General features: G+C 43.6%; 1 protein-coding gene and 1 long non-coding RNA gene across 4 annotated transcripts in view; one reads left to right on the plus strand and one right to left on the minus strand.

Moving 5' to 3' along the window:
• The window catches only part of LOC307216861, a 330,476-nt gene that overhangs the window by 123,428 nt on the left and 182,793 nt on the right, over positions 1-24,255 (plus strand). The window lies entirely within an intron of this gene.
• ARMH3 (armadillo like helical domain containing 3) overlaps positions 10,078-24,255 on the minus strand; it is a 132,526-nt gene continuing 118,348 nt past the window's right edge. For all 3 annotated transcript variants that reach the window (XM_079977434.1, XM_079977435.1, XM_079977433.1), the window contains exons 25-26: positions 15,662-15,778; positions 10,078-12,064 (exon numbers count right to left, since the gene is read on the minus strand). In XM_079977434.1, the coding sequence (XP_079833560.1) occupies positions 11,972-12,064; positions 15,662-15,778 (210 nt within the window). In that variant the 3' untranslated portion in view covers positions 10,078-11,971. The remainder of the gene's footprint in view (positions 12,065-15,661; positions 15,779-24,255) is intronic.

Below are 24,255 nucleotides of genomic sequence, written 5' to 3' on the forward strand. Positions count from 1 at the left end.
TCCCCCAAACCTTGGGAGATCCTAAACATGGACCAGATAGGAATGTCAAGTGTAAAAAGGCAAAACTTTCCATTTCAGATGTCATTCTTTCTAGAGGCGTTTGCACCCCGTCTCCACTCACTTTCGAAAGGGAAAGAGGGAAATGATGACTGTGTGTTTCATCCTCACAAACATGCTCTTCCCTCCACTAGCAGCAGATGTATGGAAGTATCTAGGGACAGTTCTTCTTGGGGGTGGGAGTGGGGGAGCGGGGAGAGGAAGCCAGTCTGGTCTGGGAATGCTGGCATTGAAGAGGACAGTGCTCTCCAGCCTCCTCCAGCCCCAGCTGGTACTTGTCACCAGAGCGTTGGCTCTCCCGGAGCGCAACTTAAACCTAACAGCTTGGAGGTCCCTGGCCCCCTCCAGCACAGCAAGAGCCTCAAAGCCAATGCACTTGTAAGCTGATGCAGCAGAAATTAAATGAGCAAATGTGGCTGGGGCCTTCCCCAGCCTGCAGTTCATTACACACTCACAGCCCTGAGGCCCAGCGTGAGGGAAGCATGAGTGGAGGGGGCCATGCCGAAGTCAGACAGCTTGGCTAATTAACCACTAATTACCTAGGTGAGTAAGGAGGCTCTGCGCAACAGAAGAGAGTGAGGGGGGAAATGTCTGAGGAGACGGGGAGCCATTGCACTTTCCCAGCAGGGGCTGCTGGAAGACCAGGGATGAGAGGCTAAGCAAAAGGCAAAGGGTGGTGAAGTGATGGCACCTAGGGGGGTGCAGTTCATGGGGCAGCGGAAGAGCTGTGGCCACAGGAAGCGCTCCTTTGCTCCGCTTCCAAGGCCCCGATTTCTTCCCAGATCTGTGCCCAGCTCATTTAATCTAGTCAATTGGATTCACTTCCCATCTGCTTAATTCAGTTAGTCCGAGAGGTGCAAAGGAGAAGGAGCCTGAACCAGGCTGCACTTCATCAGCAACTAGGTAGATCAGAAAGGAAGGGAAGCGCTTAAGGGAAATGAATCGAAGGCCTGAGGTGGCACAACTCTGCCCAGAATGATTAGCAAGGTAGGGTGAGAAACATATCTGTCTTTGTCTCCAGAATGGCCTGGGCTTGAATTATTCTCTAAGACTGAGAGACCAGTGTAAACCATTTGAGACAGGGCACATTTTTATCAACAAAACGGAGCGCCTGAATTAATTCTCTAGTCTAAAGCAATGATTTTCCCAACGTTGCATATGCATGCTCTGCAAAAAGGGGGGGGGTGCGCAAAAGAATCCCCACAACACCACTATGTACATTTACTAGGGAGTAAGTCCCACTGAACTGAGTGGGGCCAATGTGTGTAAATATGCATAGATATGGAATGCACATCAACAGAAGCAACAGAAATCATCTTCTGTATGGAGACAAGAGTCAAATGACCCCCCCCCCATGCTGTGCTGCTTCCCAACCTCACAAAAGGTGTATCAATGCAGCTTGCTAACCAGAAGTGTGAAAATGCTTTGCTGGAAGCTAATAGTTCAACAAGAGCCAAAGGCTGGGGCTGCAGGGAGAGGGAACATGGCTCTACATTGATGCCATGTTGAGAAGTGTAATCCTGCACACCCCCTTTGAGGAACTGGCCACCTGTGAATCGGGGACACAGAGAGTTCTGAGCTAAGACTGGCAGTCTTGTTTTATGCCAACACGGTGAAATGTGTTATGCCACATGGCAGCTTGCAGCTAGACAACAGGGTGCTTTAAGGCAGGAAATGTGAATACAAAACTGCAAAAGTGCCAGGCTGACCCCAGACGGATCTCCATGCTAGAGGCCCACCATCCATCATGGTCCTTATGTACCAAGTGCTGCTTTATGTGTGGGTGTGTTTTCCTGCAGACAAGGCAGGGCAGCGAGTCACTGTGTTGAAGGGTATCATGTTATCCATGTTTTCACACCGTATGGTTTAGCTATACACCACTTGGCTGACCCCAAGTGCTACAGCTGGCTCCAAAACCAGCAAAGGCAAAGCAAGCACACAATAAACAAAAACAGATAAGGTCTAAGAGTGGCTGGTGAAACCCATCCAGATGGGCGGGGTAGAAATTGTTGTTGTTAGAAAGAGAGACCTCCGCCAGAAGACAATGCTCAGACTCCCTATCCACTTTGAAAAACAAACAGGTCCCATGTGCTTTTGGCACACCTCAACAACACAGAAGCAAAACCTTAGACGCAAACACTGTTGAAACTGGGTTGGCTCACAGTACCCTAGGACAAAGTGCTCTGTTCCTTTGATGCAGGCGAGATGCTCTGCTTAGATCAAAGGGCTATAATTTTTCTGCAGGGCATAGAAATTTCATATATAATTATTTGTCATGCTGTACAACAGAAATCAGATGGGCCTTTAATAGTTTACATGGGACATTCCTTCCTTTCATGTCACATGACTTGCTTGATCACAGCAGGTTTAAGATCTTGCCCTGCTGCCACTCTAAATATTTGCTAGGCATCTACACTCCATTCTAGATATAGGATTCAAGAGCCAGCAATTGACTCAACAAAATAGTCCTCAGTATTGATCATGTTCTCTCCCCCATGCACAGGTATAAACTTCCCACAGCCTCCTCACCCCTAAAGAAGGAAGTCTAGCTCTGGCCTTGATGCAAAATTCACCCTAAAAAGCAACTACTTGAGAAGGAACTTGTAAGGCAAGGATGGAGAACCTGTGGTCTTCCAGGCGTTGTTGGACTCCAACTCCCATCATCACCAGCCAGCATGGCCAGTGCTCAAGGATGTCAGGTTGTAATCCAACAATATCTGGAGGGCCACAGGTTCCCTATCCTATATTGAGGATTAGCCATTGAACATGAGCATTGCTGATGACCTCTACCCTATCTATTCTCATTTCCCTGAACAAGTACACAATGTATATTAAATATGTAACCCAGGTCAGCTGCCAGGGCCCACTGATCACTAGAACTTCCCAAGCCAGATGAATCGTGGCAATTGCTCTTATTCCTTGCTGTCAGCACTAGCCAAACCCTCTCCCTGCCCACCCATCAGTCATGGAGTGGTACAATCTGAATTGGTGCAGCTTTGCTCCATTCACAGACATGCCACCTCAACATTTGTGTATGAGGACTTGGGACAGGAACACTGGGGAGAACCAGCTCCAATGACAGAGAAACAAGGTAATGGCTGTCATCAGGGATTATACCCTTCTAATACTGAACTCAAAGCCATCTGGGCAGAAGTCCCTGACAACTAGGCAAGATTGGTGGTGGTTTTCCTAAGGTACTCATTTGTGGAATGCGTTTGATATGGATCAGCAGGCTTTCCCGTATAGCCGTGGTGTGGTAATAAGCTTCTCGCAAGATAGTAAGCAACCATTTGGGATAGCTTATAAACTGCCCAACCAGAGCCAGAACACTTGGAAATGCTATTGTGCTGTAGCACAGTGCGTGCGCAGACACATTTTACAGCAAGTCATGTTACTGTAGGAGAGCCCTTTCCAGTGTGAATGTGTCACATTAGTGCCCTATGGTGACTTATGGGGTGTGAAATGGCTGTAATGAGGACAGAATGCCAGATAAGCTTCCGTCAGAGCATATGAAGTCTGGATAGTGTGCCTTGGGAGAACTATTGAACTTGGCTATTGAACAGTTACCCACACTCACAAGCTGCCATAAAGGAAATGTTAATTGAGGCGATAAAAGGCAGCTAGGGAGAAGGCAGATTTGAGCTGATAGCATCTGGCTGCAATAAATGGGAAAGGAACCTGGTCTCTTAGGGTTGGGAGAGAGTGCTTCTTTCCCAAGTAGTTTGCAGGATGAGAGTTGCAGATCCATTGCTTGGCAGAAACCAGTGGCAGAAACCATGCAGCCGAAGGCAGGATAATGTTGGGAATTCCTTGTGAAAATAATCAAATAGCTGATTTTTGGCACAAGGGTCATATACCCCTTCTTCCACTAAACTTGAAGTATTCCCCACTGACTTTAATTCTCAGGGATTCTGGGGTCATGCAGTGCTTATTGTTGGGCTTATCCAGGGGGAGAAGGAGCTTCCCTCTAGCTCCTATACTAAGCCCATATAGCCTGGAAGAAAGCTCTTTAGTCCTAACAAGTTAAAACTATATATATAAAAAACAGAAGACTATTATGCCCAAGTGCACTAAGATGCACACCAATGTAAAACAAACATTATGAGATCCTGCTGGACTCAGAATATCTATGCTGGAAACTGGTAAATTCAGACATCCAAAAAGAACAAGCCAGGCATCACTGGTTCATACAGGTTCTCTTTCTCTTGCTCCTTTTTAACATAGGTGGGAGAAATTACCCACCCTACAACCCCTGGGAATAACCTTCCTCCTGTTGTGTGCAGGAATAGCAGCTAAGGTTGAGGACATCTTCTTTTCCTAGGTATTTGTGCTGCGCCTTTACTTATTTTTAAATCAAGTACTGTTTGCACCAGTTTAGTTCTCAGATTCACACTTCACCCATCATCCCTATTTCTGCTTTGAGGAACTTGAGTGAGAATTCTTTCCTGGCTCCTAAATCCAGGATGCTTCATCACACACAAAAATACTCAGACTAAGGAAGACAGTCTGTGGTTGTCTGCATCTGACTGGGAACAGACACCAAAATGGTGATACACAAATATCCCTCATTAACTAACTCTGTAGGTATGTTTGCGCTGCAGTTTCAAGCCGGAAGGCAAGAGGAGCCCTGAAAACAACTGTGTGGAATCTGGACCAATTACTCTTGTGAGACAATCATCCCCTACTGGTTGACAGACTATAAGATCCACATTTGCCTAAAGTCCTCATCAGTGACCTAAATCTGGATGTTAACATCAATAACCCAATTTCATCATGATTTCAGCATTTCTCATCACTGCAACAGAGGAAGAGAGCTCTCTAGATGCAGTTAGTCCATGAGGCAGGTTTGAACATCCCTTTATTCTCTGTCCGCCCCATGGACAAGACCAGAAGAATATAATCTGGGTTGGGAAAGACTCAATTCTTGCTAGACAAAGTGTGCCATAACCTTTACAAAAACATTCACAAACTCCCTCAGGGCTGCAAAGAGAGAACTGGAAGCCTTCTGTATTGGAAACATTTATAGAGTCTGCTTCTGAATGATCAACAGATGCCCACAGAGATTCAATTCCTGCCAGGATGAAAAATTGGCAAATATTAAGTTCTCATGCAGTGATTGAGCCGTTTCAGATTTAAATGGGTGAAAGTTGCCATTGTTAGGTGTTCTATTAATGAACCATATAGTGCCTCTGGGCCACTTCGCTTTGCAGTCCAGGGGCTGTCAGAACACTAAAACAAATGCTGGTGCTAGGGACAGAAATTTATTTTGGGGAAATGCAGCAAAATCTGCCTTCTGGTCATTCAGCAGCTGCAAGGCTGCTTGGAGGTAGTTTTCTGTACCGGTTGACCAGACATGGTCTGAGGTTCTATGAAAAGTGCTGAAATGTCTTATTTTGCATGGACTTTCCTTTTTGTACTGTGCTCAGAAATAGTGCTTGTGAGGAGTACAAGATTAGAACTGCCTGTGGAGATACCTGGGGACTGGAAGTAGCAGAGTCATTACTGCCTGAGCCACTGGAGCTGATGGAATGGGAGCACTTGAGTGGTCAGTGTGTGTGTGTGTGTGTGTGTGTGTGTGTGTGTGAGAGAGAGAGAGAGAGAGAGAGAGAGAGAGAGAGATGAGGCATGTGGTAGAACATCATTATCTCATTGGCTGCCCAATATATAGGTAATATGAGGGTGAAATCACCAGCACAATCCCTAACGAACATGGACAGTGTTTCTAGGATGCTCTTTGTGTATAGCAGTTTTTAAAAAATTGAGAGCAAGAGTTCCTTGGCTTGCAGCTATTTATATATGCCCACTGAAAACATCTCTAATTTATCCTTTTCTTAGTTTAGATTCTGCTCAAAATGGAAGGATATTGCAGGGGTCTCCCTCTCACTGCTTTATGAATGTTCACTTCACAGACATTGTTAATGGCTATGAGATTTCAATCGCCCCACTTCAATCCACCCTTTAACTAAGGGCAAGCTGTGAGCAAATGTCCATTTGGCAAATTAAGACTTTCCAGGCAAAGCATGCTGCAGCAGCAGGATTGAGCACACTTCAGGAGCAGAAGCCAGGAGGTAGGGTTTTTTTTTGGGGGGGGGGGGATCCTGAGAGCCAGACAGAAGTGCTGAGATATGCTTGTTTGTGCTTTGGTTAAAACATTAACAAGATTGCTCTGAAAGCTTTGCAAGAGGTTGGCTGCCAAAATTAAATGTTTAGAATTTAAAAGCATCCATTTTTATTAAAGTCTGACATATTGCTGGCTCTGGCTTCAGTATTGGCGCCTACAGATGAGGAGAACTGGGCACTGAAAGACCAAGACCAAAGGTGGGCAGGGTGGCCAAGATGCAAATGAGGGCACTGTTCCTGCACCTTTATTGGTTATGCAGAGCACAGAATTTCAGCAGGTACAGTTTGCATGTTATTCTCTCCTCCACACAACTATTTATATAGGTATAGGTGCCCTGCCCTCACCTGCATCTTGGCCCCCCTAAATATGGGTGCAAGGAGGCTATTCTGTATGCAAGCATCCTAGGAAAAAAGAGGTGCCAGAACTCACCTGAACTCAGTTCTGGCACCTCTCAGGTGGGCACCATTGCCATTATAGAAGAACAAGGGAGATATTCATGTTGAGTTCTGGCACCCCCACCCCCCCCCCCGAAAAATAGTACTGCTTAGATCACATATAAGTTAAAAAATAGGCACATCCACTTTCATGTTTTGTGGTACATACCCCTTCCCTTCTAAGATTAGGTCATTATATGCTGTTAAAATATTTGTCATCTGGCTTCTGCCACTCCACTTAAGACCTGGCAACTCCAGAGTCTCAGAGGCAGCTAAATTGATGGCAAAGACAGCTATAAATTAACCATTATAAAATTTATTCAAGTGCTCCATATAGATCTGTCGAAATTCTCCACCACAAGCCCCATCTTAGTCTCCCTCATTAGCGCTAAACATATCCTGTCTCTAAAGAGTCTGAGCCAGCATCAGGTGGAAGGAATGGAGGAAAATCCAAGCGGAATTAGCAGAGATGAAAAGCTACAGCTGTCTCAGACAGGGGTCATGGCTCAGAATAAGGGAGACCCCACTGGAGATAGATTTGTGCTAACTAATCTAGAATCACTAATTCACAGCTCTGTGTTTTTTCTCTTTCTATGGCCTCTGCAAGCAGCGGCATAATTTCCATATCTCTCAAGGGACAAACCACTGCCTGGGAGGCAGCTGTGGTTCCAGACAGGATAAAAGGAAGGCCAGTCAACAAAATAATCAAACCCAAGTTTTGCCTTGGGCCTAATCCACTGCCTCTAATACTATACTGTGTGAAGACATGAGTTCTGCTGGAAAAAAACCCAGTGTGCAGTACAGTAGCAACAGAAAGAGGGAATGTTACGAAGTACTCCTAAATTCAGATTTTCCTCTAAGTATTGTAGCCTGCACCTGAGAATGGAAGCTCTGTTATGATCTGGAAGACAAGGAATGAACCACCTGCAATGTGTCCTGCTAAATACATTGGCAGCTATCTCCCTGACACTCCTTATCACTTGTAAATTTAAAAGTAAAACACAAGAGCATCAGAACCTTTCTGGAAGTGTTAAGCCAAGACACCTAAAATGTCACTCATTTGTTTTCCCCACATAGCTAATTAAGAAGTTTCAGTGGCATCAGGCTACCACCAGAAAATAGTGATGATGTTAATCCTTTTCCCCTTCCGCACCTGGACATCAGAAAGAAGTTACACCTTTAGAAGGCATTTCTCAGAGATTTAGGACAATCTCTTCCTGGCTGGCATGATTTAGAAACTTTTAGCACCCAATCCTTTCGGGAAGACAATATTTTTAGCCTTTTATTGTAAATATTAAACTCAGATTTGGTGGTAAAAGCTGCTACTAGCCTGCTCAGAGTTAGGGGCTTCTTATCTTCAGGGGTTGGACTCTATCTCCTAGGATCTTCACTAAGGTTGTAATCTGTGACTCTCAGATCCACCCACCCACCCACTCTGCAGGTGTCAGAAACTATGTCCTCTTCTTCACAGAACAGGCCATATGCCCCTTCGTTACACTACCTCATTTTATTTTTCCTTGTTTTTGTTCCTTTTGCTGTACCAGAATGGCTCCAGGATGACACTACCAAACTCTCCTCTGCATCCCTTACCAATATACTCTGAGCCAGTGTTCTTAAGCTGGCAACAGATATTTCCCTTCTCCATGCTTGTCCTACTGCTCTGAAAATCCCTCCCCACCCCGTGCAAATTTTTTTGCCTTTCCCTTCACATTTCTTCCAAACAGATTTGTACAGCACATCCTCAGCAGCAATTTTCTCCACCACATTTCTCTCCTTTATGCTCACAAACCACTTCAAGCATTTCCACTGTTAGAAAAAGACTTACTTCCCTGTTTTCTGTTAAGAAAGCCAAATAGCTCATACCGTTAGTTGCTTCAAGCTCTCCAGAACTGAAATCCTTTTCCTTTGCCAGTCATCCCAAACGTTTTCCTCATTTGTTAATATTGCCAAATTGTGTTCATCTTCTTTTTCCAAAGTGTGCTGCACAAGCCCCCTCCTGCAGTTTTTGTGGTAAGGCTGGTGCTTTAGAATGATTTCCTTTTATTGCTGTGGCCAGGCAGCTTCCCCCCTCCTCAATTTCTTGTTAGCATTCTTCCTTTGTTGTATATTTCTGCAAATTGAAAGCTTGCACCGTTAGTTTTAACCCCTTTATTAGCTTTAAACTCTTTTAAACTTAGCCTGTTGTTAGTGTGTTGTGAACATCGGCATCAATTGATTCTGCTTAATAGCTTTCAACAAATATGTTACAGTAATTCCTTCCAATACAAAAAAATTACTTGAGATTTCGTTGTCCATGACTACCCATGGAGTGCCAAATTCCAAAGTGTGTTCAGGCTCAAGCACAAAAGATCCTAAAAATAGGTTGCATGCCAAGGTTGCATGTGCAAGCTTGCATTGCGTGCACACTGCACACTTCATAATAGAGACCCTTGACCCAAACCACCTTGAATTGCTTGACATGTGCATATAGTGAGGGTAGCATTTTCCCCAAGCCAACCTTTTGTCACAAGCATCAAAGGCTATGCATGCAAACAGGAAGTGCACAACTGCTCAAAGAATTCCAGTAGAAAAATGACATTGTGTTGTATCCAAAGCAGAGTGAGGGACATTCCACTTGCACAATGAGACTTCTTCTGCCTCTGCTCTCCTCACCCTCCCCATATCTGCTTCAGGGAGCTGAAGGGGGGAGTTACACCGTGCAAGCCAAAGTCTGTTGTGCAAGAGAAATGACAATGTTGGATACAACCTATGGATACAACCTACACTCCAAGATGCTTCCAACTGAGTCAGATAAACCCAAAGGCATCAATTCATAATAATACCAATCACTATAAACTAGGAAGTACATCCTAAAACAAAGGATACTCCTATAACAAACTGAGAACTAACTACAGAATGCAGATTGGAAAGGGGGAAGCGCAGAAACACACACCTTGCTGAAAAGAACTCTGATGACCTCTGTGAAGACCCCACTCCCAGCCCAAAGTACAGGACCACAGAGCTTCTCTTCCTGGTTAATTCTGAGGAGGATGACCCTGCCTACCAAGCAAGAGAAGGCTCATGAACAAATGAAAAGATTCCATGTGGTCACATGGGAGAGAAGTAAAAGGCTCCTGAGCAGGGGTTGCCACCCACCCACTCAGTCACAACCTCTTCTATTGGCTGCAAAGTAATACATCTCTCAACCAAATTTCGGCTGGGGAGCGGACCCGATGAGTGCTGCAAATGTGCTCTATGTTGGTAACCCCTGCAACTAGTTTGACAAAGAAAATGCTTGCAGGTAACAAACTGAAAAGGACTCAAAGAATTAAGCTTGCAATTTTCAGATTTTCAAACCCAACTTCTTTCCACCTCGCACATCCCATCCTAAATACGTCACTGAAGATGGCAAGTGCTCTTTAGCAAGGACGATGTCGTTTGTGTATTTGGTACAGCGGCAAGCACAGCATTAGCACCAAGAAAATGTTAAGAGTAGTAATAATTTATTACCTCTCCCCCCAAAAGAGCACAAAAAGATACACTGCACACAATAGAGTGATCAGAGGCGCCACACCCCTCCCTGGCCCCTTACTGCCAAATTCTATATACATCATCTTACAGGTGCTATTTCAGCAGCAAGGTGTTCATAATGTTTCTTCTAGAGGGGGAAAAGGAATTCTTCCTTGAAATTCTGGCCTCAAAGTCCACTGCTAGGCATGGCTGAGATCCATCAACGTACTGGGGAAGGGAGCATCTCATCGGAGTCCAAAAAGAACAGAGGAATCACACAAGATGGCAGTCTGTTCTGAATAATAACCAACATACACCAGGCAAGAGCCCAGTAAAGGTGCCTGTACACCTGCTTGCCTGTTTGCATCCACTGGACATGGTTCTGCAACCTGGAAGATAATATGCAGGTAGGAGACAATCTTCTGCAACAGATACTGTGCCAAATCCTCCCAACATTTTAATTAAGAATTCAGACTCTAAATTTTAGAGCTCATCTGATTGAGATTTCCAGTCTGAGTACAGTACCAAAGGTATGACCAACTCCTGGCTTCCCAACAGAGCACAGTCCTATATTTCTAGAAAAGGGATAACAAAAATCGATGGGCAGTTGACCGCACAAACATGTCCTGTAATCTGCCGTTGCAGCCCTTGGTGGACAGGAGTAGAGAACAGAATGCCAAAGATGTAGAACACTGACTTGCCCCATTCCAGGCTTCTTTTCCCCTAAAATGCTGTGAGATACTCCCAACTAATTAATTCCCTACTTCTACCTATGCAATGAAGCACTTTATTGGAGCACAGAGAAGGTAGACTTTGACAGAGGAAGGGAAGGTGAGCTAAGTAGTTCCTGCTTCAGTCAATGTGAAATTTGGCATAGGCAGTGTATGTGCTGAATGGACTAGACACTGAAAATGTGGATAGGAGCACTTGGTCACCATATCAGCACCTTGGGGATCCAGGAGTATCAGGCCAGTGGAGAGGTGCTGAAGAACCTAATGTAGGAGCTTAGTTAACCTACTGGAATCAGGGGAAAATGGGTTCCCTCTGATACACAACAACTGCATTAGCAATAAAAGCAGAGGGCACTCTCTTTTATCGGTCCTATGGGGTCGGGGTGAGGAATCAATGGCATATATTCAAATCCTTAATCCCCAGAGTCTTAGAACAGGGCAGTAGGAATAGCAGAGGTGAGCTCATAGAGGTCACCTCTTAGTTCAGGAACTCTGGAGACCAAGTGTTTTAGGCAACACACTGCGAAACCTCTTGAAGAGAATCTCTTGCAAGCACCATTCAGTCAGGAGGCCCTAACTCAGAGTGAAGGGCAGAGACTTCAGCTGGTAATTTCCACACCAGTTTGAGATGGGGCTGGCAGTACACATGGGCAACAGATGCAAAACACCCAAGTCAAGCAGATAACTTATAGACAGAAGTTCAGTCAATCTGCCCCTTATTATAAAGGACTTAGTTCCCATGGCCTGCACTGCTTTCTCTTCCTCGGCATCTGTCCATCATCAGACAGGTTGCAGAGAATCAGAAGGATGAGCTCTCCCAACAACACTGTTTTGCTCTAATTTTGCTCACTTGGGGAAAAACTCTTATCCCTGCACAATAGTTGCTGCACAGAGAAAAGCGAAAAAAGCGGTAACTACAGATTCCTCTTCCTCACTCCCAACTCCACAGTGTAGTCAACATCACCAGTTCTCTGTGCTCAGGAATGTGGGACAAGTCCAGTTCTTCCCTTGATGATTCCTGGGGAAAACCACACAAGCACTAGGGATAGACCACCCCACAATCAGGAGTTACAGCCAATGCTGGGGAAAGGGACTCAGTGATGCCAGGACTGGCCAGGAAGCAGGATGGTAACTCCGCTTCAGGAGATGGTTGAGAATTCTTTAAGCAAGGTCTCCTGGCTGAGAGTGTTGAAGGCCAGATTTCGCCGGACATTGATGCTGATGGATCGAACCTGTGTGAGAGAGAACAGTCATTTCATATACCACTTACACAGACCAGCACCTCTGGCACTGAAGGAGACCCCTGATAGGTGAGCTTTTGTTGCAACGTGATTGGCTCGGGGAAGAAAGCCTACCAACAAACTAAGACTTTCAACTACCACAAGGATGTTCTGTCAGATCAAAACAGCCTATGAATCTCTCTCATGCTGCTTGCAATCTACCCAGGTGTCAAGATGGCTGAAAAATTTCCTTCCTCAGTCTATCTTTGTGTCTTGGGTGGTTCAGAGCTTGTGGGCCAAGACAGAGCTCTCGGGAATTGGGTGCTTTCAACCCAGAGGTAAATTGGAGGAAGGATGTGGTGGTGAGGTCAGGATTAGAGCTAGTGGAGGTCCAATAGCAGTGGCAAGACAGAGCGGGAAATTGGCTAGATGCAAAGTTGGTAGGACTGTGAACGGCTCCCAGGCATGCAGCTTTCAGTACACAACTGAGCCACAAGTGGTGCAAGCCCTGAGTCCTGGATGGATGTTTACTGTTTTGAAGTCCAATATGGTTTCTTCTGCATCCTGCACAAGCCAGGAGAAGAAACTTAAGAGCTTGTACTCTCCGCCTTTCTCTATGTTTTTAAATGGAATTCACTGTAATGATATGTGGCAAGGACCACTGGTTTCAATGGTTTTAAAAGAGGACTGGGAAAAGCCATGGGTGATAGGTCTGTTAAGTCATGACAGCTGCCTTCAGGGACACTGTAAGAAACAGAATGCTGAACTAGTTGAACCTTTTGTGTTTCCATCTAGATCACCTTCTATTGTAGTCATAGATAAATGTACATAATTCTGCATAAAAATTCAGAACACAGCAATCAAAATAAACAGTGCAGATCTGGGACATTTCCATAATTTAAGGTTGAACATGTTTGGTTCAGAGTATGTACCCCCTTACTATTAAATAGGGCAGCAGATCTTAACTGGTAAATAATGGGATTTTGTCAACATACAACCAAATCAGGTCAATTGGATTCTTCCCTTCTGCTTTGATAGCAAACACAGGAAATACACAAAACATTTATTGTAGTTCTCAGAGATTGGCTTGTAAGAGGCTCAAGAAGTCTCTAGAGAAATAGGGATTAAACTGGTTGCATTTGTTCAATCATCAGATGAAGAATAATGACGAAAGCTTCCTTGTCTTCATTCAACTGGGAAGAGAGTCCACTTGAACATTTCTGATAGAAAAACTGGAGAAAGGAAGACCGCTGGCAATTGTGTTAGCTATACTCGGTGAAACTGAATCTAAACTACTAGCATTTAGGAGGATGGACTCTGGAAAAAGTATAATCTCAGAAAATTGGAAAAAGCAAATCTGCATTTTAATCAAGGGAAATGTAAAGTTAGTGAACAGCAGGGCATACTGAGCAGCAACAATTCCTGAAAGAAGGGGGGGGAGAGAACTTAGGCAGCACACACAGCTGATGCACAAAAAGTAGCAGAGAACATAGTACAAGGGAAGGGGAATATGCCACCTGCTTGTATGAATGCACAGATCAGGACAACCATGGCTGTTTCTGAACATGGCTGTTTCAAGCTTCTGTGTTTGGCAATTTCCCTCTTGGGAAATTCAAATGAAAAACCACCCTTATTCATGTTCTGTCAATGGAACTATTGGAACATGCTCATCTGATGAGCTGCTGGCAGGTTCAATCAGCACGAGATTTCTCTGGCTCTCTCCTTTAGGAACATGCAGAAAAAAAGTGCAATAGACTTCCGGGTTGGTGCCATCGCCGAATGGCGGACTCCCTCCGAGCTCCGGAGGGAGCCTGCTCGGCAGGGGCTGGGTCCTACCGCGTCGGTGTCGCGGGGACCCTCAAAAACCATGGGCGCTGAAACCCATGGGCATGGTGACTCGGCGGGCACCGTTTGCGCCCCCCCCCCAGCCCGTGAAGGAGCCTATTTAAAGGCTGCGGAGCGGGTGCCGGGGGGGTGGTGCTATGAGTCCTCCGCTTCCCCTGCCGAGCGAAGCCGCATGCCATTTGGCGGAGAGCGCTGACTTCTTCAATTGAAAATTCGGATTAAAAGAACAACCCGTGAGTAATTGGAAACTGGACTTAAAAAAGGAAAAAACTTAAATTTTAAATTAGGAGCGAGCGGGGGAGGTGCAAAAAGGAAGTCAGCCTCCCCCCTGTTGTAGAGGATTTAAAGCAAAGGATTTAACAACTAAGATCGAGTGCTACCTAAGTTTGATAAAGCTATTAATTTCACGATGGAAAGCTATAAGATTGGGCTGGAGGAGAAAAGTAGAATGTGAGCTAAAATGCAACCCCCCCCCCCGGGACCGGGAGCGATCCGCGAGAGCGAGTCGCCGGGAAAGGAGCTGTCAAAGCTGAAGAGTAAAAAGAGAACTTTGTTAGGAGGACTTTGCCGGTTACATTTGTTACAAATTAGATACAAAATGTTTAAAATAAGGAATAACAAGTTACTTTGACTGTTGGGTGGATCTGGAAGGAAACTGAGTAACTATAACCCCCCTAGAGGGGCTATGGGACACTACAAGTATTGTTGCCATGGAATTTGAACTGGATTTTTTATCTGCTGGGAAACTGCAGAAATGGAATACTATTTTGTCTACAGAGGTCTCTACACTAAAGGAGACAATAGACTTATCTATTGAAGAATGGAAGGGACTTGACGTAAAGTTTTGTTCCTGAATAACAAAGCCTCTGTGGGAGATTTTAGAAGCTTCTGGAATTGGAACATTTTTGCAGGAGAGCAGGAAATGAAACTAGAGAAAAATGAGGAGAGAGAACAACAAGAACAACATGAACAATAAGAATCGGACAAAAAAAAATGGACTTTTTTGAGATAGAATTTCTTCCAAGACTGGACGCTTGAAACCAAAGATGATTAAAAAGATGGCAAAGACTATTTAAAAAGACGGCAAAGTGGATTTTTGAAGGATTTCGGCCTAGATGTGGGATCTCCAGGATGACAACAGGCATTGATGGACATTGGGGAACGCAACCGGGAAAGGGGGGAGGAAAATTTGGAATCCAAAGGGTGTTAAACTATACTTTATTCTTTTTTCTATCTTTTTTAAAATTTTAATCTGTTCTGCATATTAAAGTGGGGAACTCGTGGAAGGGAGCGGGGTCGATTTTAGGGGAGGGAAAAACATTCTTAATATTGGGTTAATTGTAATAAGTTTAAAACTTGGGGTAAGAACTTGTTGAATTTATTTGAAAGAATTGGAATACAAGAGGGGGTGGGGTGGGGAAAGTCCTGGAAAAATGTTAATGAAAATAAGATTATAGAATGGATGTTCTATTTTTTCATCTTTCTTTTTTGTCATATTTGAAAATGCTTAATAAATATTATTAAAAAAAGAAAAGAAAAAAAGTGCAATAAACCCTGAGATGAATGGAGGTAAAACCTTCTTTCCCTAATCATGTCTCGCCAGCATCCTGTTCAAAGTGACCTAATGAAAAGTACACTAGTTTGTCACCTGTGCCAGTCATATTTCTGGATAATAAAAGGGACGTTCTGGCTGTGCTGTGGCTGCTCTGCAAAGTAGACCATGGGCCAAGACTTTGAGGCTCCTACTCACAAGCTGAAACTCACCAGTTCTTTAAAGAAAGCAGCTTCTTTGTGTTGCTCCGAGTAACGTTCATATTGGTCCAGCCCATCCTGCAACTTTAGGGTGAGGGTGTCGTAGTTGGAGCGCACCACTTCCAAAACCTGCACCAGAAATACACAATGAGAAAGAAAAATCAGCTTGTTGAAAATTGTTCAATCTACAGCATTCAGCAGTGAGCGTACAGGAATCCTACTGCCTTAATGGGAAATGAGGGTGGAAGAGGAATCTGCCAAACTTGGAGGAGCTCTGCCAAGTAGATCTATAAAAATGTGCTGCCTAGCACCTCGAAGATGCTCTCCACAGGTGCAACCTATGCACTACACAACGGAGAATGGGGCGGTGCAGTGGAAGAATAAATGTTGATGTGCTGCAAGGTCACTTCTGAATAGTTTTGTCAGCAATCCTGCTGTTGCTAGAACAGGCTGCCTCCTCTGAAAACAGCCTCCTTCCTTGATTCTGTTTGTCAGGTTTACTGGCAGTGAGGAAAAAATCGCCAGCAGTAACAGCTATCTACAGATTCAATTGGCCATTTTCTTGCATATGTGCCGAGGTTGTGATGGGAATAATAAGTGTTTGAAAGCGTAGACCTCAAGCACAGAGATCAGACCCAGGAGGAAGAATAATTCACTCCCGAATGCAACTAGCCACTAGGGACTGAGCATAATCGAATAATACACCCTCTGCCAGACAGTTAAATAGAAAGCTATCACCACAGCTCCATGAATCAGAACTCTGTCCTCTTGCCAACTGTACAGATTCAAGTCATCTACAATTAACCACAGAAAGAAGGTGAAGTGTACTTGAAAGGGAAGGAGGCTCTGAACAGAGCTGTCTTCTGAATGTGTGCTTCAAGGCAGTGCGTACAAGGTTCTCACCTGTTTAGCTTCTTCTTACCATGACACATTGAAAAAGCTACCATGATCTTATTTTTAAATGCCTGAAGAGACAGTGAGAATGCAAGAGTTTGCACACACAAGTTCTCAACACTGGGTTTTTTTTAAATTAAAAAATAGGCATATTAAGTTTAGTATCAATTAGTTTCCTTACATATTTAAACAGTTGTCTATTCCTGGGCATTGACCTGAAGTCTCTGACATCATTTCTGGGTGGGCTTTCTTGCTGTTGTGCAACACATTAAGTCACATCAGCCTCCTACTGCTGCACATGAAGTTCTGTTGCTTATGGGCATTCTCACTAGTGACACCCCCCCCCCATCTGTGAAATGTTCTCCCCAGGGAAATGCACCTGGTGCCATCATTATTACTCAGGCCGTTGCTAATCATTGGCTCCTATGGTGATGGTCACCTTTAGCGGGATGGATAAATGTTTTAAGTATTTTGGATTTCATTGTTTTAAATTTTCTGGTTTTAATTGTTTTATCTGTGGTCTGTTATCTTGTTAAGTTGCTTTGAGACTTTCTTTTGTGTAAATCAACTAACAAATATAAGTAATAACAAGAACTCCAGCAGCAAACAGAGGCATGTATTCCAAGCCTCTCAGGAAAAAAAAACCCAGAAAGAGACAAAACTTAATTGTCCCTGTTGGATTGGCACAGCTTTTAAACAGATCACCTCACTTTCTGAAGATGTAAAGCCTCAATTTGTGGGCAGAAATGGCACACAAAAATACCTGTTAGGAGCATTGCAAAAAGAGAGGTCCAGCAGGCAAGGGAATAGCTGCAACGGTTTTTAAGCCAAGAACACGGCAGGGAGCAGCTCTTCCACAAATCTCAGTTCCCCATTCTTACACTCCGTTGAGGACCAGTATTTATACCCTCTTTGTCATTAGAAGCCTGGCATTTGCAGAGGTTTTGACTGAACCGTCTTCTCTTTCCACAAGCGACAAATGCAGTTTAGAATTTATGTAATTTGAAGATCTAGGCTGAGGCCACTCACAGCAGGAACAGAGCTGGCTCCTTTGATAAATCTGCTTTGTTCTTCGTTCAGATATACCCTGCTCCAGATTTCTCTGCAGCTTGTTCCCCCCCCCCCCCCCGAAGTAGCAGCTCCCACCCTGCTACTGCCTGCCGTATCTTAGGGATGCAAGATGTGGGTGGTAGTGTGAGGTCAATCCCTGAACAAGCCGCAACTTGTGGCAACAGTCTTGCACATTACCAATTTCTCTGCACCTCAGTAAGTAGGAACAACACTTGAGTTGCAAGTGACAAACTGCAATACAGGAGGCTGTCTAAGAAGTGAGCATCACGTTGCAGTTGCTATGAAGCAAATGAAGGGTGTCAGTCCAAGAATTTTTAGGAACAGGCTGGTTTTGTCCACTTGGTGGAAATCCTCACTACTGTCAAAGATTTAGACATGTTGTTCTCATGAACCAAAACCCCGTGATGTTCTCTGCAAAAATGAATTATTTCCCAATCATTCCAAAAGACAGATTTTTGTCCATGTATAAAAGAAACATGGCTTTTATTAAGCAACTTGTGAGAATTTAAGCTCTTGTGCTTGTATGGTCAAATACAGTTTTGCAAATAAGAAGATCAGGTAACTGTTGCAACTCAGCCATGTTGTGGTATGTGGTTGTTTCTGGAACTACAGTCAGAGATGCTGATCTGAGGCAGGTACCAGACCTCTTGCACAGTGAGTTAAAAAGCAAACAAACATCTATCCCAGCCACATTGGTATCCTATTAATATGGAAGGCAGAGACAGCATCCAAAACACATCACCAGTATGATAATTGAATGAACTCATCAAGGGAACATAGAGGTGCAAAAAAGGCTGTTTCTGATGGAATAAAATCCTACTGAATTACTGAGAGACTTTATATTTTATAGTGTTAGAATACATTTCCTGATAAATCAGTATTGGCTTTCCTAATATAAACATCACTTGGCAGGACAGAGTCTCAAACAAAGATGTGCTCTTCCAAGCCAACATTCTCAGCATGTTCACACTTCTGTCTCAGTGACATCTACACTGGCTTGGTCTTGGACACAGAATGGAAGATGGCAGGATCCCCAAAGAGCTGGCTCCAGACTCCAGGCCTGCTGGCAGATCAACCCTGTGTTATAAAACATGATATGAAGGCTGGCAACATTAAAACTGCAGAGTCTGGAGACAGTCAGCAGTGACAAGAGGAGAAATGACCACTGGGAGGACCAGAGAGAGAAGAAACACCATGGTACACGTGCATCAGCAGAAGTGAACACCTTCATCTGCCCCAGCTGCATCAAAACAGGTCTCTCATATTGGTCTCTATAGCTACAGCAGGTGCTATAACTCTCCAACAATTTGACTTACCCCAATGGCACACTCTTCCATTGTCTATCGAGATGGATGTCAACAATATAAAAAGATGGTGTTTGGGGCGTGCGTGCTATGAATGTGCCTGATTTGGGTAAGTGGCACTAAAAAAATTCAGATTATTATATTCTGCATATCAGGAACACTTCTATATAAAACGTCACAGGTTTAACCATGCTATGCACCCATCAAGGGTACTTTGGGGTGGGGGCTATAGTCTAAATGCTCTTTCATGAGTCACATTTCTTGTGCACATGTAAAGATAGTCTATTTGTTGCAACATTTGAAAATGATGTTCCTTATGAGGAGGGAACCCGTCAGATTCTCGCTTTAAGAAGGAACTTGTAACCATTTTCACACAGGTATGTATTGTTGAAGATTAGATCTATCTTTCACCATGTTATCACTGAATAGGCCTTCACTCCATGACCTCCCTTATAGGTTTAGTAACAAGAAAAAATAAACGCCCCACGGCAAGGAAATAATTGTAGCTCTGGGGACTGTGGAACTGCATATATGGGAAATCGAAAAGTGTTAAGATTTTAATAGCTACCTTGGAAACAAGGAAGGTTGTGCAATTAGTGCCCCTATTTTGCTTCCCCCCCTCCTAATTTGAGCACACAAAGGGGGTCATACGAACTTGCAGTAATATCTGTCATGAGGTTATTTCAGAAACAGCTGAGAAGATAGGCCAAAGATGCAATTGCCTTAGTTTCTTTTGAAAGTGGCAACCTATATTATCCCTGTAACAGAAAGCTGATGGAAGTTATAGTCCAAAACACATCTGGCACACACCAGGTTGGGGAAGACCATCCTAACCAAAGCCCTTTCAAAGCAAAATATACTGAACTGCTAGACCTGCAGTGTTTACCCTCCAGAATACAGCTAGATGGGACAGATCAGCCCAATGAGTTTGATTTAAACAGCTATTTCCTATGCATTCTTCCAAAACAAATAAAGTTAATTAAGCACTGTATGTCACAAAAATGGTCCTACACTTAACATGCCCATCCATTATCCAAAAGCATGTCTCTGGAAACTATTAGCTGCTAATATAATTTCTTCCTGTAATTGAAAGACTTATCACTTTAACTGGAAAGCAGTGACTGAATCTGTACATAAAACAACAGATAATTGACAAATTTTACAAGAGTGTTCTAATTAATACAGAAAAAGCTGAAAAATTGTATCAGTCTGCAGACAGCATCTTAAGAATTTGCTGATGCAGCTGAAGTCTCTGCTGGAATTAATTCCTAGAAGCAGCAAAGACAAAGTATGTACTGTAACTAAATAATTAGATGTTAAATAAAAACAAAACACTCAGCACATTTTGTAACTGTTTCTAGATTTCTAGATTGTGACTGGACCACCCACAATATTCATCTGAGATCCATTAACAGTGTTCAGCTCAATTCCACCAAAATCCCAATTCCTCACTCAAGAGTAATTATTTACTAAATTAAATTTGCATACTTTCTGAACTATTGTGTAATTTACTGCAACACTTAGTCTTTCATAGTGTGCTGAACATTTAGGTGAGGCCTTGGGGAAGCGAGAAAGCAAGGTAAAAGGTAATATATAACTGCACAAATGACAAGGGAAGGGAATTGTGCATAAACACTACTCCTGACCAAGAGAAGCTTTGTCCAAGTTTCCATGGTTTCTATTTATTTATTTTTAATCCCTCCCTCAACTTCTTTTCAATTCAGCCTAATGTTCCTTAGTGCACTCAACACATTAACAAGCATCGTGTTATCTCAGCAAATGAAGTAGTAGTGAATGTATCTGAATCTAGTTTCATTTAAGGTATTTATTAAAGAACATGCACATTAGAACCATCACATGAATGGCCCTTCACAGTTATGGCTAGTGTACAGTGTGCATTCCTAGAAATTTCAGATACGGCCATATGACACATGTCTTGGTTACATTTCATCTGGACTACTGTATTTTCACTCTGTGTAGGGTTGCCTATGTAGAGTGCTTGGAAACTTCAGCTGGTTCAGAATGCTGCAGCCAAGATGCTAACTGGGGCTGGTTATAGGCAGTATGTGACTTTCTTCATGTAACATCTTCACTGGCCATCAGTCTATTTCCAAGTGCAATTCAAACTGCTGGTGATGCTCAACAATGCCTTAAACAGCTTTGGTTGAGGTGACCCTACGGACCACTTTCTCCCATACAAATGTGTCTGGGTTTTAAGATCTATAGAAGAGGCTCCTCTTTCTGTCCTGCCACCATTCATTTGGTAGAACTTGAAAAGGGTCCTTTTTAGTGGCTGCACAGGCCCTGGAACTCCCTTCTTAGGAAGCCTTATTTCTCTAGCGATCTTTTGACAAGTGAACACCTTTCTAATTAGAAAGGCTTTTGGCCAGTTCCACTGATCTGTTTCATCTACTGCCTGCCTTTTGTTAAATAGCCACTGCTTTATTGATCTGTTTTTTACTTGTTCTATAAACAGCTGAGTATTTTGTGCAATTACTTTATTTTGCATTGTATCTCATTTGTTGTTGTTATCTTGAACACTATTGTGTGGAAAGGTGGAATAGAAATTTAAAGCAGTAGCCCTGGACTAAAACCAGCATCCACAATAGTTACATAGCGCTTGATCAATTGAAGTGCCCTACTCCGTTTTATTGTAGAGGCATAGAACACACAATGCCAGAATTTGAAGCAGGAGACCACTTTTCCACAGACAAATATGCTGAGCTGTAGACAGAATGGCCAAGCAGGCTGTGGTTCATGATCCAAATTGAAAGGTTTTTACAGCAGTGCTGTTTCAGACTATCAGCAGTTATCCGTACGACTAACCACAGAATCAAGTCATTCTCGTATGTTAGTTCAAGCAGATGGAGCTATCAGTTGAGTCTCACTACATTCTTCAGATAATGTACTACGGATACTAAACTCAACTAGCAGAAATTACAAATGAGTAGAAGTAGGACCAAACTGGGGGTGGGGGAGGGGAGAGGAGGAGGAGGAGGAGGAGGAGGAGGAGGAGGAGGAGGAGGAGAAGAAGAAGAAGAAGAAGAAGAAGAAGAAGAAGAAGAAGAAGAAGAAGAAGAAAAGAAGAAGAAGAAGAAGAAGACTCTTCTTATACATGGTATTTGGGGAAGACAGGTTACTGTCCTGGAGTCCAGCTCCTCCCTCAGGCAGGCCTAGCAAGTATGCTGTTAAAAATGGTCTTAGGTTCTCACTCTGTGTGGGTATGTGGGTGTGTGTACCATTCTGGCAACAGTAAAGTAGCTGGAGCCCTTTAAAGAGGATACACAACTGAACCTAGCAAGACATTCTCTTCCCAGACAAATTTGGCTCTTTTTACTTTAGCTGTGCTCTCTATTGTTTACTGTATACATTCATTAGTTCAGCTGGAAGGAACACATATGAATTAAGTGTTCATAGCTTTTAAAAACATCCCTCAGTAGCCAAAGTCAATGATCTGCATTAACCAAGGGCATACTTTCCAAAATAAACTAAATATTTGCCAACTTCCAAATTGTTCAAAACAAAATTGCACTGCCACCTGGGCCTAGTTTGCATTTCCAATGCAACAAAGAATTTCTGGTGACCGATAAAATTCATGGGAATTTTGTTGTAGTAATGGGTGGCTTCAAGTATCCTCACATAAAATGGCTGCATATGCGTTCCACCTATGACAAAAGGTAAAATGTCTAGACTCCCTAAATGACTGTGCTGTAGAACTGTTGGCCATCAACATGGATGGCTTTAAAATAGGATTATCATGGAGAAGAAGGCTGCCTCCATGGTTGGAAGCAGTATGCTTATGAATATCAATTGCTAGAATCCACAAAAGAGGCAAGTGCTTTTGTGCTCGGGTCGTATTTGCTGATTTCCCAACCAGCATCTGGTTGGTCAATGTGATGACTGGATGCTGGACTTGATGGGCCATTGGCCTGATCCAACAAATGCTTCTTATGTTCTTAAGATTTCGTGTCCATTTCCAGATTCTTTCAAATGAAGGTGATACACAGCTGCTCACCATCAACTCTACTCGTCGCTGAAGCAGGGGCAAGAGCTTGTCTGACATCATCCTGAACTTTGGGTTGTGCAGCAAGTGCCTCCAAAGAATAACTTGATAGCAGAGGCAAACCTCTGCCCTTCTCCCAAGCTCAGAGCTAGAGAGGGAATTGGGGCTCATATTCACCAGAGAGAGAGCCAACTCCCATGATAAGTGAATTTGGATAGCGTTCTATTACATGAAATTCTGAGGCTAACAAGAATATACTCCTAAATGGCAAGTAAATGGCTTTGACAGAATTAGAACAATATTGTCCTTTTCTTCTTGATCCCTCCTCTCTGATGGAAAAGAATAACACCTTGGGAGAATTATCAGAGACAGAATTAGAGCAAAACTGTCCTATTTGTTCCTCTAGTGGAGAGGAACAACACGTTAGGAGTTTTCGGGTATTTCTTACATTTTTGAACAAACTGGATCTTGCAACCAAAGGATACATAGCATTAATAGAAATGGGTGGGTGGGGTGGAACAGGCACTCTCATCTTTGACTGAAGTGCACATAACTTAATGGAACACCAGAATCTTGTTGATACTTCCTATTTTACATTTTCTTTCATGGGAATGTTCTTAACCAAATCATAAATGTGACCAACACCATATTGTAGGGATTTTGGATACAGAGATTAGGACTCAGGCTCATCATCCTCCAAAAAGGGATGCAGTATGTCCTCTTCCAGTCAGATGTAAGGCAAGGCAGGAGCTGCAGAACCATGGATAGCTCTGAGCAAGCAACTTACTCATTCAACAAAGGTTGCGAGCAGACTGAGTCTTCTTTAGTCTCTGCTACCCAGACTGCCTTTCCCAGGCTCCTTACCTTTGTGGATAACTTTAGATTTTAAAGGGCCAATCCTCTGCCTGGAAGACAGGCACGCTTCCTCTGTTCTATAGCCTCCTGACTATTTTCCTCCCTGTGCTGCTATTGTGAGAGGCATTTTGTTTCTCAGGCTCAGGGGGAAGGCTCCCATTAGGGTCTTGGCTCTGGTCCTATAGATCCTGGTGGTGTGGGAGATTGTTCTGGGTGATCCTGTCAGTCAGCCTCACTGGTCTTCTAATCTCCAGCAGCAGCCTCACTGGTCTTCTAATCTCCTCTAATCTCTTCTAGACTCTGGTGTCATGACACAGCCAGGACCCCAAGGCCAACACAGCTGGAAATCTGGGGAGAAAATCATCTTTCATTTGCTTTACCGCACAGTAGACGACATTATTGTTGCAATACTCCAAGAGGCTAGCAAATCACTTCTCCACACGCAGGGGACGCAGGTGGCGCTGTGGGTTAAAGCCTCA

This window comes from Podarcis cretensis (assembly GCF_951804945.1).
Source record: "Podarcis cretensis genome assembly, chromosome: 5".
NCBI lineage: Eukaryota > Metazoa > Chordata > Lepidosauria > Squamata > Lacertidae > Podarcis > Podarcis cretensis.